Genomic DNA, 14551 nt, shown 5'->3' with positions numbered 1-14551 from the left:
AACTAGCTTTAATCTACTTTTTCTTTGTGTCATTATATGAAAGATTCTTTCGGTTTAAAAGTAAGCCCAAAAGTCTAAATATTATGCAAATTGAAATTTTGTGAAAGATACTTCTCAACGACAATATGAAATGGTCAACTATTTGGAGGCTTACCTTTAAACTTTCTTACCAAATACGTGACATATCCTTCATTTTTAGTCACTATTTTAGCTTCAAATTATTGGTTCTTTAACTACTTTTGTTCTTTGCAACAAAGATTCTACAATTTTGATGACCTTTTCCCCTGAATTTTATTCTTTAATAACAGTAATTTAGTTATTTTTATGTACTTTTTTAAAGGCCGGCAAAAAAAAAAAAAAAAAAAAAAAAAAGTCTACTTCTATTACATATACAAGTAGTTAAGTCCTTAACTCTTTTTTTTTTTCTTGACTGCTGCTTATTTTTTGATCTAGTTGATCATGGAAAACTCTGTTTCTTCCTCCCTTTACAAAGTCATTACAACATCGGAACCGAACCTCGAAGAAGATAGTGTACCGGAGGAGAGCGGGTGGACGCAGTATATCGAAGATTTCGAGGCTTACAATAAGGAAGGATATGTTCATGAAAACAGCACTAGCTGTTCAAGTTATATGAGTTATTCTATGGTGTCTGATGCCGGTTCTGGACCCGAATGGAAAAACAAATACAGTATCAATCCAGCAGGAGGTTGTAATTCATTTGGTGTTTTACAAAAAATGCCTAAGAAATTAAATTTCAAGAAGAAAATTCCTTTTGATGATTCCTTAGAAGATACAGCTTCTTCCCCTGTTAATAGTCCCAAGGTCAGTTTTTTTAATAATTTGCCAATATTCATATTTTTAGACCAACCTTATTTTTTTATTTTTTTTAATGGAAAAGTTTATTTTTTTTATTTTTGACGTACTTTTATTCTTCTTATATCCTTTTCCTTTTTTATTTGGGATCATGCACTTTTAACCATCATTGTGATTTATATGTAAGAAAAAATTAAATATATTCACGTCAGAACGTAATAAACTTGCTTCAATATATCTTTGAAAATACAATTTTATTTTTATTGTTAATAGTATATGTTTAGCATCATCAAAATGTAAAACTATATAATAATAATAATAATAATAATAATAATAATAAAAAAAAAAAAAAAAAAAAGGGAAGTATGAAATTCATATTAGGATGAAATGGGTACGTATTTGAATGATTTTTCTTGATGTATAATTACGGTGTACCTATTAAAGTTTTAGACGTCTCTTGTATCTTATATAACATAAATTTAGCTATAATATGAAATTTGCCTTAGGTTCATTGAGTCACAAATGATTCAATTATTTTCTGTTTCTTTAGTACTTATTAATTAGTTGTTTTTCTTTGAACAGATTACTTCTTTTTTCAAGAGGATGGATATTAATTCCAGAAAAATGGACAGCGACAATGGAAGTCCCATGGTAAAACTATCCCTTTTACCCCCCGGATAATACTTATTTGAATCATTATTTTTCACGGAATACAGTGGTATGATTTAATTTAATGTTGCACTCAACTAATCATATTCATATTCATATCCATTAAGTTTGGTCACCATACATCACATGAAAGTGATGACAAATTAGGAGGAAAGAGAGAATTGAATGACTTGTTTATTATTTATCAATAGGTTGAGTATTTATACAAAATCTAAGATTATAAAATAGGAAACAATATTTCTAAAAAATATACTACTATAACCATATATCCTAAAGATTTATTCACTAAATATTATCTTAATATAAATAAATCTAAACATATTATTCTGCTAATAAGATCAATACGGAAAATATATCACATATATTTTTCGATATCTCAAACACTCGTTTATAAAATTGTTTTATATGAATAGATGTCATTAAGCATGTTGTATACAATGATTTTATTAAATTATATTATATTCATATCCATTGAGTTTGGTCACCATATATGACATGAAAATCACTCATATATGAAATATTTAATAAAAAAGAATTGAAGTCATTAACTGTTTCGGGGTTTTCTGATGTCCTGCGGGAGAGTTACAATTCCGAGACTGGAACCGGACGTCTGTACCTGCAAAACAACGGAGACTCCTGGTGGTGGGAGCTCCGCCTCCAACGGTCAAGTTAGTACTTGATTAAGGAGTAATTAATGCGGAAATTAAAGTGATTGGGTCTCTCTAGGAGAGAGTGTTTAATGTGAGCTTTTAGCGTAATCTGCTTTGTTAGCGTGATCAGCCTATTAACTCTGTGTAATCTCTGTAATTAATGTGTCATCCCTCCTTAATGAGGATTAAGGGAGGTATTTATAACCTTGGGAAACGTGCCAATCCTAGGTTTAGGTTAACCTAGGGCTGATTGGGCTTCCCTCGGAAGTTGGGCCTGGGTGGCCGGTTTCTCCATTAGGCATGGAGTATGCCACGTGTCATGACATAATAGGTCCAAGGTGGACAAATAAGCGCGTGCCACGTGGCAAGCCCTGACAGTTCCAATTGGGGGACACTTGGCAGGACCTGATTGGCCCACGTGGCACATTCCGATTGGTGGGAGCAAAATCCCCTAATCATTTGCCCCTCACAGGTGGCACGTGACTGGTCACGTGTTACCTGTGACAGGTGTCGAACTGTAACAGGCGACGACCTGCTACAGTTGTCACTCGGCGAAGGGCCGAGAGATTCTCCCGCCCAAATTTTGAATTCTGGAAGTGACCCTTCGCCTTCTCACTTCGCCTATATAAAGGAGTGTTGACTTCGGTCATTTTCACACTTGAAAACTTTGTGAGAGAACATTCGGACCCCTGAACTTGCTCTGACATTTTAGACTTTTCTGCCTACCGCCTGCTCTGACAAGCCGTCTGCAAAGGATTTTCAGAACTTCATCAATCATCACTCGTTCAAGTAACTGTCGGTTCTCTTACTCTTAATTTTCTTTTTATTTTATTCTTTTTTTTTTTTGAAATGGCACCACGGAAGCACACGACACGACCTAGGTTAGTGATCAGTCGGTCACCGGGGACGGCTGAATCTAGGACTAGGAGTGCCGCCTGCCCTTTTCCGGACCCATCTTTGCCCTTTATACAAAGTCCGACTATATCTGTGTCTATGCAGAGCATGATGGCCAGAACAAAAAAGACTGCCAGGATCTCAAATTCAGACGGCTCCTCCCGCAGGGTGCCGATTAGTGAAACATCTGACCAGGCGCCAGATGTGGAAGTGAAACAAAGCGGCTTGAAAGCCGGCTGCTCTGAGGGAGGAATCAAAGTGACCCCTTCCCATTTCTCAGTTGACAATTCTTCATTCTCTCCTGCTCCTTTTAAAGGAGAGGAGGCGGGCCCCTCCGGGAGAGGGGAGGAGTCGTCCTCTTCGGACTCGTCAGAGGACGATTCCGAGTCTAGCTCTTCTGGCCATGCTTCTCTGGACACAGAAGAGAAAAACAGTCGCCTGCAAGAGGCGAGGCTTTCTCACGCAGTTGAGAAGGGGGACAATTGGGCGGAGCCATCCGCCTCTTACCGAGAGCAAAATACCCCCTACTACTGCACGGTACCCCGGGGCCGGATCACGGCCATGCAAGAGAAAGTGGAGAGCTTTATCGCAAACCACACAATGGGCCCCGGCTTTTTAGTGTTTGTGCCGGATCCAGAAGACACAGTCGTCTGGCCGGCTGGTACCAGTTATGATAGCGCCTGCTTTGGCTGCTACGAGGCGGCCATCAAGGCTGGGCTGCGCTTTCCACTACATCCGGCTGTTCAGCGGATCTTGGATGGGTATGAGTTGGGGTTATGGCAGTTAGCCCCGAACTCCTGGGTCAACGTACTCGGCTATGTGGCCGGGTGCGAACTGCACGGGGTGGAGCCGAGCTTCGAGGCTTTCGCCCACATGAACTATCTCAGCCGGACCCCTAAGGCAGGCGGTACCGGCTGGTATCAATTGACGAGCCACAGGGGCTACCTCATGTCAAGAGGTAAAGCAAACAAATGGAAGGACTGGCGGTGCACCTTCTTCATCATTGAGAGTTCAGACACGGAGCTGAACAAGCGCCTCAACAGGTGGAACAGGAATCCGCCCCTTCTTGCAGGCGGCCGCAGCATGCCGCTTGTTCCCCCCAAGGCTAAGAAAGAGATCCTAGATAAAGGACTCTTTAAAGTAGAGTCGAGGGTCGACTCTACTTCAGGGGTACGAGAGCAAGTACCCCTGCACTGCGTCCCGAGCTTCAAATGGCTCTACGACGAGTACTTTTTGGCCGCCTGTGGCCTCAGCAGTCGGTCCTCAAGAGGTAGTCGGCCTGTCGAATACTCTGCTGTTCCGTGCATTTTTGTTATAACTTCTATTAACTTTGCTGTTTGTTTTTGCAGCGGACGCCATGAGCAAAATTACCGCCTCCAAGACTGCGGCGGCCATGTTGCGGGCCTCCATCATGCAACAAGCTTCAACCGACTCCCCCAAGAAGGGGGCACCCTTGGTGGGCTTCGAACCTTTCACCCTCTTTTTGGAGTTGTTTATGCATATACTGACTTTTTTCTTCTTTTTTAGACGGGCGCTCCAAGAGCTTCTTCTTCCCAACAGCCGGACCCCAAGGCCCGGAGGACGACTGTTGCGAGCTCTCCTGGTTCTTCCAGGAAACATGTGGCGGCTGAGAAACAGCCGGCCACTTCTTCTAAAACTCCAGCTGGGCCGCCTAGAAGTATGAAGTTGTCCTTGTAAATTTTAGACTTGCTCCCTTTTTTACTAGGTCTAATCCGTTTGTTTATGCTTGATGCAGCCGGCCCTCAGGAGCCTGACTTGGTCGAGGTGGCCAAGTCTATGATCAAGGTCGTTCCTCCAGCTGAAAGGGAGGCGGTCACGGGTGTCGGAACCCTTGACCTAGACGGGATTGCAGGGGTCCTTGCTGAGGTATACTTAGCATATTTTTGAGTATTTGAATTCCTGGACGCCTGTTTTCTTTTTTGTTTGGAAACTGACGCCTGTTCCTTTTTACTTAGGCCCTGCTCCGAGTGAACGACCTTCGCAAGCCGCTTGACCGGAAGAACAAAGAGGTAAAGGCTGCAAAAGCCATGGCCGCCTCTAACTGTGATAAGGCAATGTTTCAAATTGCCCAAAATGAAGTTCTGACCATTGATATTCTTTATTATCAGGCGCAGGCTACCGCCGCTATTCGGGCTGAGTTAGAGGCGGCCCAAAAGAGGAATGGCGAGCTGGAGGCGACCATCACCAATCTCAAGGCCGAGCTGAAACCTCTTCGCCTAAAGATGTACTCATACGAAGCCTTGGAGAAATCCTTGGCCAACGTAAAGGAACGCCTGGTGACCCAGGAGAAGAGTCTTACTAAGGAGCTCTCGGAAAAGGCCGAGCAAGAGAAGAAAGAGCTGGTCCGGGAGATGATGGAAGACTCTGCTCAAATCCAGCGCATGACTTGGGGCCGCCTCTTCCCCAATGCCGACTTTGCCTCTTGGGAAAAAACGTACCGCCAGTGTTCTAACACATATAATCAGGAGATCCTGGCGGCTGCTGAGGAAGAGGCGTTGGAGGAGGCGTTGGAGGAGGAGGAGCCGGTAGTGGCGCTTGTGCCGCTTGGGGGTAATGCATCAAAAAAGAATGCAGCTGAAGCCGAGTCCAGCAAGAAGAGTGCTGACCAGGCGGCAGCTACTAATATTGAAGATCTGCCCCCTTCTTAAGCTTTATGTATTCTTTCCACGGCCTGCGTGCCGTTTGTTTTGTATTTACCCGGCCAGGGGGCCGGGGCTCTGAATATTTTGCCGGTCTTCAATGACCGGCTTCTTTTTAATGAATTTTTTGTTTTGCTTCGAATTTGTCTAAGTATTGAATATTCTGATATCCAATTGTTCACTATACCGACTGTTTTACATGGCCGATAGTTGCAGACAGGTACGGATAGTTAGTCACGTCGCCTATGCCCCTGGACGACTGGTTGTCGGTTTCCAGGATAGACGATCAGTCGGCCTTTTATTCAATCGGTATTCGAACCATTTTAAAGACTGGATCCCCTTTAGGCAGGCGGTCCTGTCATTTGTAAAATTAACCAAGTAGGAAAGTGGTCTGACCAAGTAAACATGATTGTTACCTAGTTGCCAAGGAACTGAGTAGTAGAGGTATCAAGCGGTGGGTACCGGTTGTTCCCCTTTATTCGCCAATGTTTGTTGGCTTTTAACTCATAAGTTGTTAACCTAGCAGGAGTAGTGGTTGAGAGCCTCTGTTTGCTAAAAACAGGCGGACGACTCATACCTTTTAGGCTCCAAACTAAGTTTGAGTGGGTGACCATAAGTTAACATAGGAGTTACTTAGTCTCCGTCACACTCTAGATTGAGTAGTAGAGGTACCAGGCGGCGGAGGCCGGATGATCCCCTTGATTCGCCAATGTTTGTTGGCTATTAACCCGAGTGGTAACCTAGTAGGAATAGGGGTTTGAGTGCCCCTGTTTGCCAAAAAACAGGCGGTCTACTCAAACCTTTTAGGTTCCACACCAAGTTTGAGGGAGTGACTATGAGTTAACGTTGGTGTTACTCAGTCTCCGTCACTCTTGCTTGAGAAGTAGAGGTACCAGGCGGCGGAGGCCGGCTAGACCCCTTGATTCGCCAATGTTTGTTGGCTATTAACTCAAGAGGTACCCCCTGCATTTATCCCAAGTAATACAGGCGGTCATCTGACTCAGATGTCAACTGCTACCACTGGTTTGGTTAGTGATAGAGTTATCCTTGTCTCAAAAACGGCTACGTGGTTGCCCTTGGGGGCAGTCGTATAGGTGTCGTGTAATTAGTTTATAGAGCAATGTTCCACCCAAAAGGGAGCTGCTCTCTGCGACGAATTTCATCCGGAGGGATGCCGCCGGACGCCTGCTATGATGTTGGGACAGGTCGTATTAGTTTTGAAGATTTGATCAGTTGGCTTGGCGTCTGGTCTGATCATTCGGCCTGTGGCCTTGGTTAGTTCTTGGTGAACGTAGGTTCTAAGTAAAAGGGGGTAGCCGCCTGTTAGGCACAGGGTCGGCCAGGCCCTAATCTTTTTTAGCTAAGTATAAGGGGGGTGGCTGTGTGTTTGGAACCAGTCGGCCCTCTTCTATGGAGAGTAGCCGACTATATGTCCAGACGGCATGCCCTTATGGTGAGAAATACTCGATGGAGAGTAGCCGACTGTAAAGGTACAGACGGCATGCCCTCTGAAGATAGAGTAAATACTCAATGGAGAGTAGCCGACTGTAAAGGTACAGACGGCATGCCCCTCTTAAGTAAGAATAAAAACTATGGAGAGTAGCCGACTGTTTGTTAGTAGACGTGCCCCTCTTAGTACAAAATTGAATATTAAGTGCAAACTTTTATTAAGTAGCTCTTGATTATTTACATTCAAAAGAAATATTTCTTAAGATTATCTACATTCCAAGTTCGAGGCAACGGTCGTCCGTCTGGTGTTTCCAGCCGGTAGGTACCGTCCCTGACCTCTTCACAGATTCGGTAGGGTCCTTCCCAGTTGGGAGTTAGTTTGCCAGACTCATTAGCCCTACCAACTGCTTCCATTTTTCTAAGTACAAAGTTCCCCACTTTGAGTGGACGCCTGTGTACTTTTTTGTTGTATGATCTAGTCATTCTCAGGCGGTAAATTTCATGGCACAAGACAGCATTGCCCCTCCTTTCAGGAAGTGAATCTAATGCCAGGCGCATGGCTTCCCAGTTTGCCTCTTCGTCATATAGCATTACTCGAAGAGTCGGCTCGTAGTGTTCTATTGGAAGAACAGCTTCCGCACAATAAGTTAGGAGGAATGGAGTTTCTCCAGTCGCCCCTTTTTCAGTCGTCCTAATGGCCCAGAGAACATGTGGTAATTCATCCGCCCATAGGCCGCCTGCTCGTTCAATCTTTTTCTTGAGACCGTCTGAGATGATTTTATTAAAGGCTTCTACCTGGCCGTTTGCTTGTGGACGGCCGACAGATGCAAAGTAGTGTGCAATTCCTTGGTCACCCAACCAGCTTTTGAGAACAGGCGTCTCAAATTGGGGACCATTATCAAAGACCATAGACATGGGAACCCCGAACCGAGTGATGACATTTTTCCAAATGAATGAAATTACATCCTTCGTCTTGATTCCCTTTACAGCCTCCGCCTCTACCCATTTAGTGAAGTAGTCGACGGCAACAAGTATGTACCTCCTTCCGCCTGTAGCAGGCGTATATGGCTATCCATGCCCCACTTAGCAAACGGTAGTGGGCTATGAATGGTAGTGAGGTCAGTAGCCGGACGGTGAATTAGCTTGCCAAACCTTTGGCACTTGTCACATTTTTTCACCATCTCCATTGCATCTGCTTCTAAAGTAGGCCAAAAGTAGCCCTGCCGCCTTGCCCGTTGAGCAAGCGTCCTACCGCCTATATGAGAAGCATAGTAACTAGAGTGAAGATCGTCTAGTATCTCTCGTCCCTTCTCTAGAGCGACACACTTTAAGAAGGGTTGAAGGTACCCCCTTTTGTGAAGTTCTCCCTTTATTATTTCAAAACTGGCGGCTCGTTTTTTCAGTGCTGCCGCCTGTTGATGATCATCCGGCAGGGTACCATTTGTCAGATATGTCTGATTGGATCCATCCAGGTTGAGCTTCTGTCTAAGATTCCAATAGGTTCTTCGTCAATGCTTCTCCTCTCCACTACTTCCCAAAAAACAGTTCGAGGAGTATCAGAGGAGGCGGATGATGCTAATTTTGACAGTGCATCCGCCTGGTTGTTTTCTGATCTCGGCACTTGGATCAGACGGAAATCCTTAAGGGAGCCGACTGCTTGTCGGACCGCCTGTAAATACTTGATCATGGCCGGATGGGTTGCTTCGTATTCGCCATTGTACTGACTCACTATCAATTGTGAATCGGAACAGGCGTCTATTTTTCTTGCCCCTGCCGCCTTGCACATGCGGATTCCGGCTAGTAAAGCTTCATATTCTGCCTCATTGTTTGAGGCCTGAAAACTGAAGCGTAGAGCATACTCGTACCTGTCGCCCTCCGGCGACTGACATATGACGCCTGCTCCACAACCATTTGAAGTAGAGCTTCCGTCCACATATACCTTCCAGACTTGGTCTGGAACTTGAGAGTCAGGGGGACGAGTCATCTCAACAATAAAGTCAGCAAAGGCTTGCCCCTTCACTGCTTTTCTAGGCTCGAAAGTAACTTCGAGGCTCTGAATTTCTATGGCCCATTTGATCATTCGGCCTAACGACTCCATGATGGTCAGTGGCCGCTTGATAGGTTGGTCTGTATACACGACGACTGCATGTGCCAAAAAGTAGGGCTTCAATTTTTTAACAGCCATGAAGAGTGCAAGACCAAATTTCTTCCACTAAGGGATACCTCAACTCGGCATTTTTCAGTACGTGACTGACAAAGTAGACCGGGAGCTGACAGCCGTCTCTTTCAGCAAGGAGAACAGCACTTAACGCATGATCAGAGACGGTCAGGTACATGTAGAGTACTTCTTTGGGCAAAGGGCTGACCAGCCTCGACAAGGAATGCAAGTGAACTTTCAATTTCTGGAAGGCGGCCTCAGCATCCGGCCCCCATTCAAACCTTGCCTTTTTCTTAATTGCCTGGAAAAAGTATAGGCATTTGTCGCCTGATCGGCTTAGAAATCTTCCCAAGGCCGCCAGACAACCTGTTAACTTCTGAACCTCTCGGATGGTACGAGGCAACTGCATGTCAATGACGCCTGCACCTTCTCAGGGTTCGCCTCTATTCCTCTCTGATTGATAAGGAATCCGAGAAATTTCCCAGACTCAACTCCAAAGACACATTTCTTGGGATTGAGCATGACATGGTGCCGCCTGAGTGTGGCGAAAGTTTCTCGGAGGTCCGACAGATGATCTTTCTGAAGTTTAGTCTTGACAATCATATCATCAATGTATTCCTCGACGTTTCTCCCAATCTGATCAAAGAACACAGTGTTTATCATTCGCTGGAAGGTAGCCGGAGCATTCTTAAGACCAAACGCATGACCGTGTAACAGTATAACCCCTGATCAGTGACGAAAGCCGTCTTTTCCTGATCTTTCTTCCATAAAGGAATTTGATGGAAACCAGAGTAGGCGTCCATAAAGCTCATCAAAGCATGGCCGACTGTTGAGTCGACCAGGTTATCAATTTTAGGCAGAGGGTAACTGTCTTTGGGGCACGCCTTGTTTAAGTCTGTGTAGTCTACACACATTCGCCAGGTGCCATTCGGCTTTTTAACAAGCACCACATTTGCAACCCAGTCTGGGAAGTAACATTGCCGAATGAACCCTGCATCAAGTAATTTTTTAACTTCGGCGGCTGCCGCCTGACTTCTTTCTTCGCCATGGTTCCGCTTCTTCTGCCGTACCGGCTTCTTTTTCGGATCCACGGCCAGTTTATGTACCGCCAGATCAGGACTAATGCCTGGCATTTCATGGACTTCGAATGCAAAGATGTTTTGTATTCTTTCAATAGTTTGTGAAAGTCGTCACCAAGGTCTCTCAGAGCAGTCGTTCCAACTTTGACTGTTTGCTCAGGACGTGAGTCGTCTAAGATCAAGTCCGTATGCTCACCAGCCGGCTGAGGGCGAATTCATCCGAACGCTCCTCTGCCAATGATTGCTATTTTTTGTCTTTTCTTGCAGCCCCTGTCTGGGATGCTTTTTTTTCTTCTTGCCGCCTGCTTCTTCAAGGTCTGTTTTTCCACCAGTCGACCCAGTGGCCATAACAGTGGGCTTGACATCCAAGAGATAGCACTCTCGGGCCATCCTCTGATCTCCCTTAGGGAGCCGACCGTTCCATTATCCCTCTCGAACTTGAGCAACATAAGAGATGGGATTATAACAGCCTTGGAATTATTCAGGGTTGGTCGTCCCAGAATCATGTTGTAGGCCGAGAGTTCTTCTACTACCAGGAACCGGACTACCATGTGTCGTCTTTCCCCTTTTTCGCCCAGACGGAAGGGTAAATCCACTCGTCCCAGTGGGTGGACGACTCCTCCTCCAAACCCTACTAAAGGGTGGGAGGCCGGATGTATGCAGTCAGTCTGATATTTTAGTTTCGACAGACATTTGCTACTGATGAGATCTGAGGAGCTTCCGGTATCTATGAGGATTCGTCCAACTCTTTGGTTGGCCACCTTACATTCAATAACGATAGGGTCGTCATGCGGCCCCCTTACTCCTCCTAGATCTTCTTCAGTGATGACAATCTCAGGAAATGAATATTTGGACGGCCGTTCTTGGTGAACGGAATTTACATCTAACCGCCTGATATTGTCTTTGTTGCCCCTAATAGTGGGGCCGCCTCCTGAGAAGCCGCCTGCAATGGTGTAGACGACTGCATCATCTGTATCGGAGCTATCGGCCTGTTGATTCTTTTTGGCCGACTGCTTTTTTGAGGAAGTGTTCCCCGTAGATTTCTTGACATAAGTGTCAAGATCACCTTGCTCAGCCAGGCGGTCCAGATACCGCATGAGACTGATGCAGTCATTGGTGTGATGACCAACATCTTCATGATAAGCACAGGATTTTTCTTGGTTCCGGTTGTTTGCAGAACCCTTCATGGGGACCGGCTTCTCAATTGAGATCCGTCCCTTGATTTCTTTTAGGATAAACTGGTTATCCTTGCTAAACGCATACTTTGGGGAGTATGGTTTGAATTCTTTTTTCTTTTTCTGGGCCGGCTGTTTAGAGGAATCAGTCACCCAAACCTCTTTTCTTTTATCGTCTTTGTTGGACGACTGCTTCTGTCGTCCCTCTTTTTTGTCGGACCTTTTACCGTCCGACAGTCTTCCCGTACTACAAAGATCAGTCGCCTGTATATAGGCTTCAGCTTCAATCAAGGCCTCTTGAAGAGTCACTACCCTCTTTCGGACCAAGTCAAATTTGAAGGTCGACCCGTCCTTGAGACCTCTGAAAAAGTCAGTATAGGCTACCTCATCCGGTAACCCTTGAATCTGTATTCTCATCAGGTTAAAACGCCTGATGTAAGAACGAAGCCCCTCCTTCTCGCCCTGCTGAATTGTTCCTAAATCAAGGGTCGTCTTCTTTGCAGGGATGTTCATGGAAAAGTTGGAGGTGAATAAGTAAGCAAGCGTCCTGAAGCTATTTACACAACCAGTCGGCAGGTTGCCGAACCATTGTTGTGCGATTCCTTTGAGAGTCGCTGGGAAACACTTGCACCAGGTGGGATCATCCAACCCTTGAAGGTACATCAGGTTGGTGAAGGCCATAAGATGGTCTTCTGGGTTAGTAGTGCCGTCATAGGCGCCTACTAATACATTTTTACTTTGGCCGGCTGAGCGGCTTCAGTAATTTCCTTGGAGAAAGCCGACGGTTGTTCACCAAGTCTAAGCAACCGTAGCTGCCAGTCCATAGGTTGGACGTTTTTTGCTGCATGTCCACAAAACGGAGGTGGCTGCAAAAAATACTGTTGTTGCGGCACAAACGGTAAGTTTGGTACCGCCTGGTCACTATGAAAGCCAGACTGATGGGAGGTATTTCGCAAACTGTCTTAGAAGTTTGAAGTAGAGGCCGACTCTGACAATCGGTCACTCTTCTTCTGCTCTAGCAGTAGCCGAGCGTCTGTGTATGATTTCCTCGACCCGTCCGCCTGAATATGACGAACAGGTTTCCTATTTCTTGGAGTAGGAAAACGGTATTTTGTGAAATCAAGGGCAGTCGGCTCCCGCTTCCTAGATTTAGGATGAGGAGTCGCCTCTCGCCCTTGAACTGGCTTCATCTTCAGTGAAGTGGAAGGTTTCTTAGCCGACAGCTCCTTGTCCAGAGCAGGCGGCTTCTTGTTGATCAACTCTTGAATTTCGCCCTTGAAGTCCTTCATGAAGGTCATGAGTTCGTTCCTTGTGATGGGAGAAGACCCATCAGTCGGCTGCTGCCGAACAGGCGGTGCGCCTGCTGGCTCACTTCCAGTTTGAAGATGTTCCCGTTCCCTCCTTTCGGTATGACGGGTACGTCGGGCCCTTAGGGTCCCGTCTGAAGCTGTGTGAGCTTCAACTTCAAATTCACTCTCAGTATCGTGGTCCGACTAAACTTGAGGGTCGTCTAGGGGACGCCTCTCTTCAGGATTCGGTACAGACTTGGATGCCATCTCAGAAGTACTCTCCCCACAGACGGCGCCAGATGTTTCGGGGTTTTCTGATGTCCTGCGGGAGAGTTACAATTCCGAGACTGGAACCGGACGCCTGTACCTGCAAAACAATGGAGACTCCTGGTGGTGGGAGCTCCGCCTCCAACGGTCAAGTTAGTACTTGATTAAGGAGTAATTAATGCGGAAATTAAAGTGATTGGATCTCTCTAGGTGAGAGTGTTTAATGTGAGTTTTTTAGCGTAATCTGCTTTGTTAGCGTGATCAGCCTATTATCTCTATAATTAATGTGTAATCCCTCCTCAATGAGGATTAAGGGAGGTATTTATAACCTTGGGACACGTGCCAATCCTAGGTTTAGGTTAACCTAGGGCTGATTGGGCTTCCCTCGGAAGTTGGGCCTGGGTGGCCGGTTTCTCCATTAGGCATGGAGTATGCCACGTGTCATGACATAATAGGTCCAAGGTGGACAAATAAGCGCGTGCCACGTGGCAAGCCCTGACAGTTCCAACTGGGGGACACTTAGCAGGACCTGATTGGCCCACGTGGCGCATTCCGATTGGTGGGAGCAAAATCCCCTAATCAAGATATATTGTAGCATTGGAATATCGGTTGATCATCGAATTTTATAAATCATGTTTTTATCTCAATATTAGCCGATGAGCGCAAACAAGCATTCGACACTTCCCTTAATTGCAAATAAACCAAATAAGCTCCTGGAGTATTGTCTAACTAACTAACAATCTAGCTCTCTAGACTCGATTACTTAGCAGCATTAATAACTAGAAAGTGGCGAACTTAAGTCACAAATCTCACGAGCTCAGATTCGTGCAACTTAAACGGCTAATAATCATAGGCATTGGACAAGCTTCAGTCACCCATCAAACACCTAAGTGCTACTAAGGACTATTAATCCGGAGAATTACGTATCATAAATCAATATTCTAGCAATTAAACTAGAAAACTATACTAAAGATGGTCGGTCTAAAATATAACACAACTAATTCATACCAATACAACAGATTATCACTGCAATCAAGATATAAACATAATAAGCTCAATTCATAACATTCTTATTCTCACAAAACAATAATGCAATGTATACTATATCTCCGTACCCGTACTAAATCTAGCCTGACATACTCAAAACTGAAATAATAACAACGTTAATCAAATAAATTATACTACTACGGAAGAAGTATATAGCCGAAATGAAGTAATCTATAAAAGAAAATACTAACAAAATTCTAATTATAATTATCCCAAACCCTCTAATATAATAAGACAATGAAATAATTTAAGCAAATTCTATCAATTAATTGAACCAAAACTTAAGTTACTGAACCACTACTTGCAAAACTATAAACTAAAGAAAATGAACAAAGACTACCAAATTCCTAGAGTTGAGAGGGGAAAACAACCACGAACTGCCCCAAGGAAGCAAAGTGTTT

At 44.9% G+C, this 14551-nt stretch overlaps 1 protein-coding gene across 1 annotated transcript in view; it reads left to right on the top strand.

The window, feature by feature from the left end:
- Nucleotides 1-76: 76 nt before the first annotated feature.
- LOC110711847 overlaps nucleotides 77-14551 on the top strand; it is a 19355-nt gene continuing 4880 nt past the window's right edge. The window contains exons 1-2 of the mRNA XM_021890287.1: nucleotides 77-822; nucleotides 1396-1464. Coding sequence (XP_021745979.1) covers nucleotides 460-822; nucleotides 1396-1464 — 432 coding nt within the window. The 5' untranslated portion in view covers nucleotides 77-459. The remainder of the gene's footprint in view (nucleotides 823-1395; nucleotides 1465-14551) is intronic.

The sequence above is a fragment of the Chenopodium quinoa genome, unplaced genomic scaffold, assembly GCF_001683475.1.
Source record: "Chenopodium quinoa cultivar QQ74 unplaced genomic scaffold, ASM168347v1, whole genome shotgun sequence".
Classification (NCBI taxonomy): domain Eukaryota; kingdom Viridiplantae; phylum Streptophyta; class Magnoliopsida; order Caryophyllales; family Amaranthaceae; genus Chenopodium; species Chenopodium quinoa.
The sequence above is the reverse complement of the archived record's forward strand: the minus strand, read 5'-3'. Positions and strand labels throughout refer to the sequence as shown.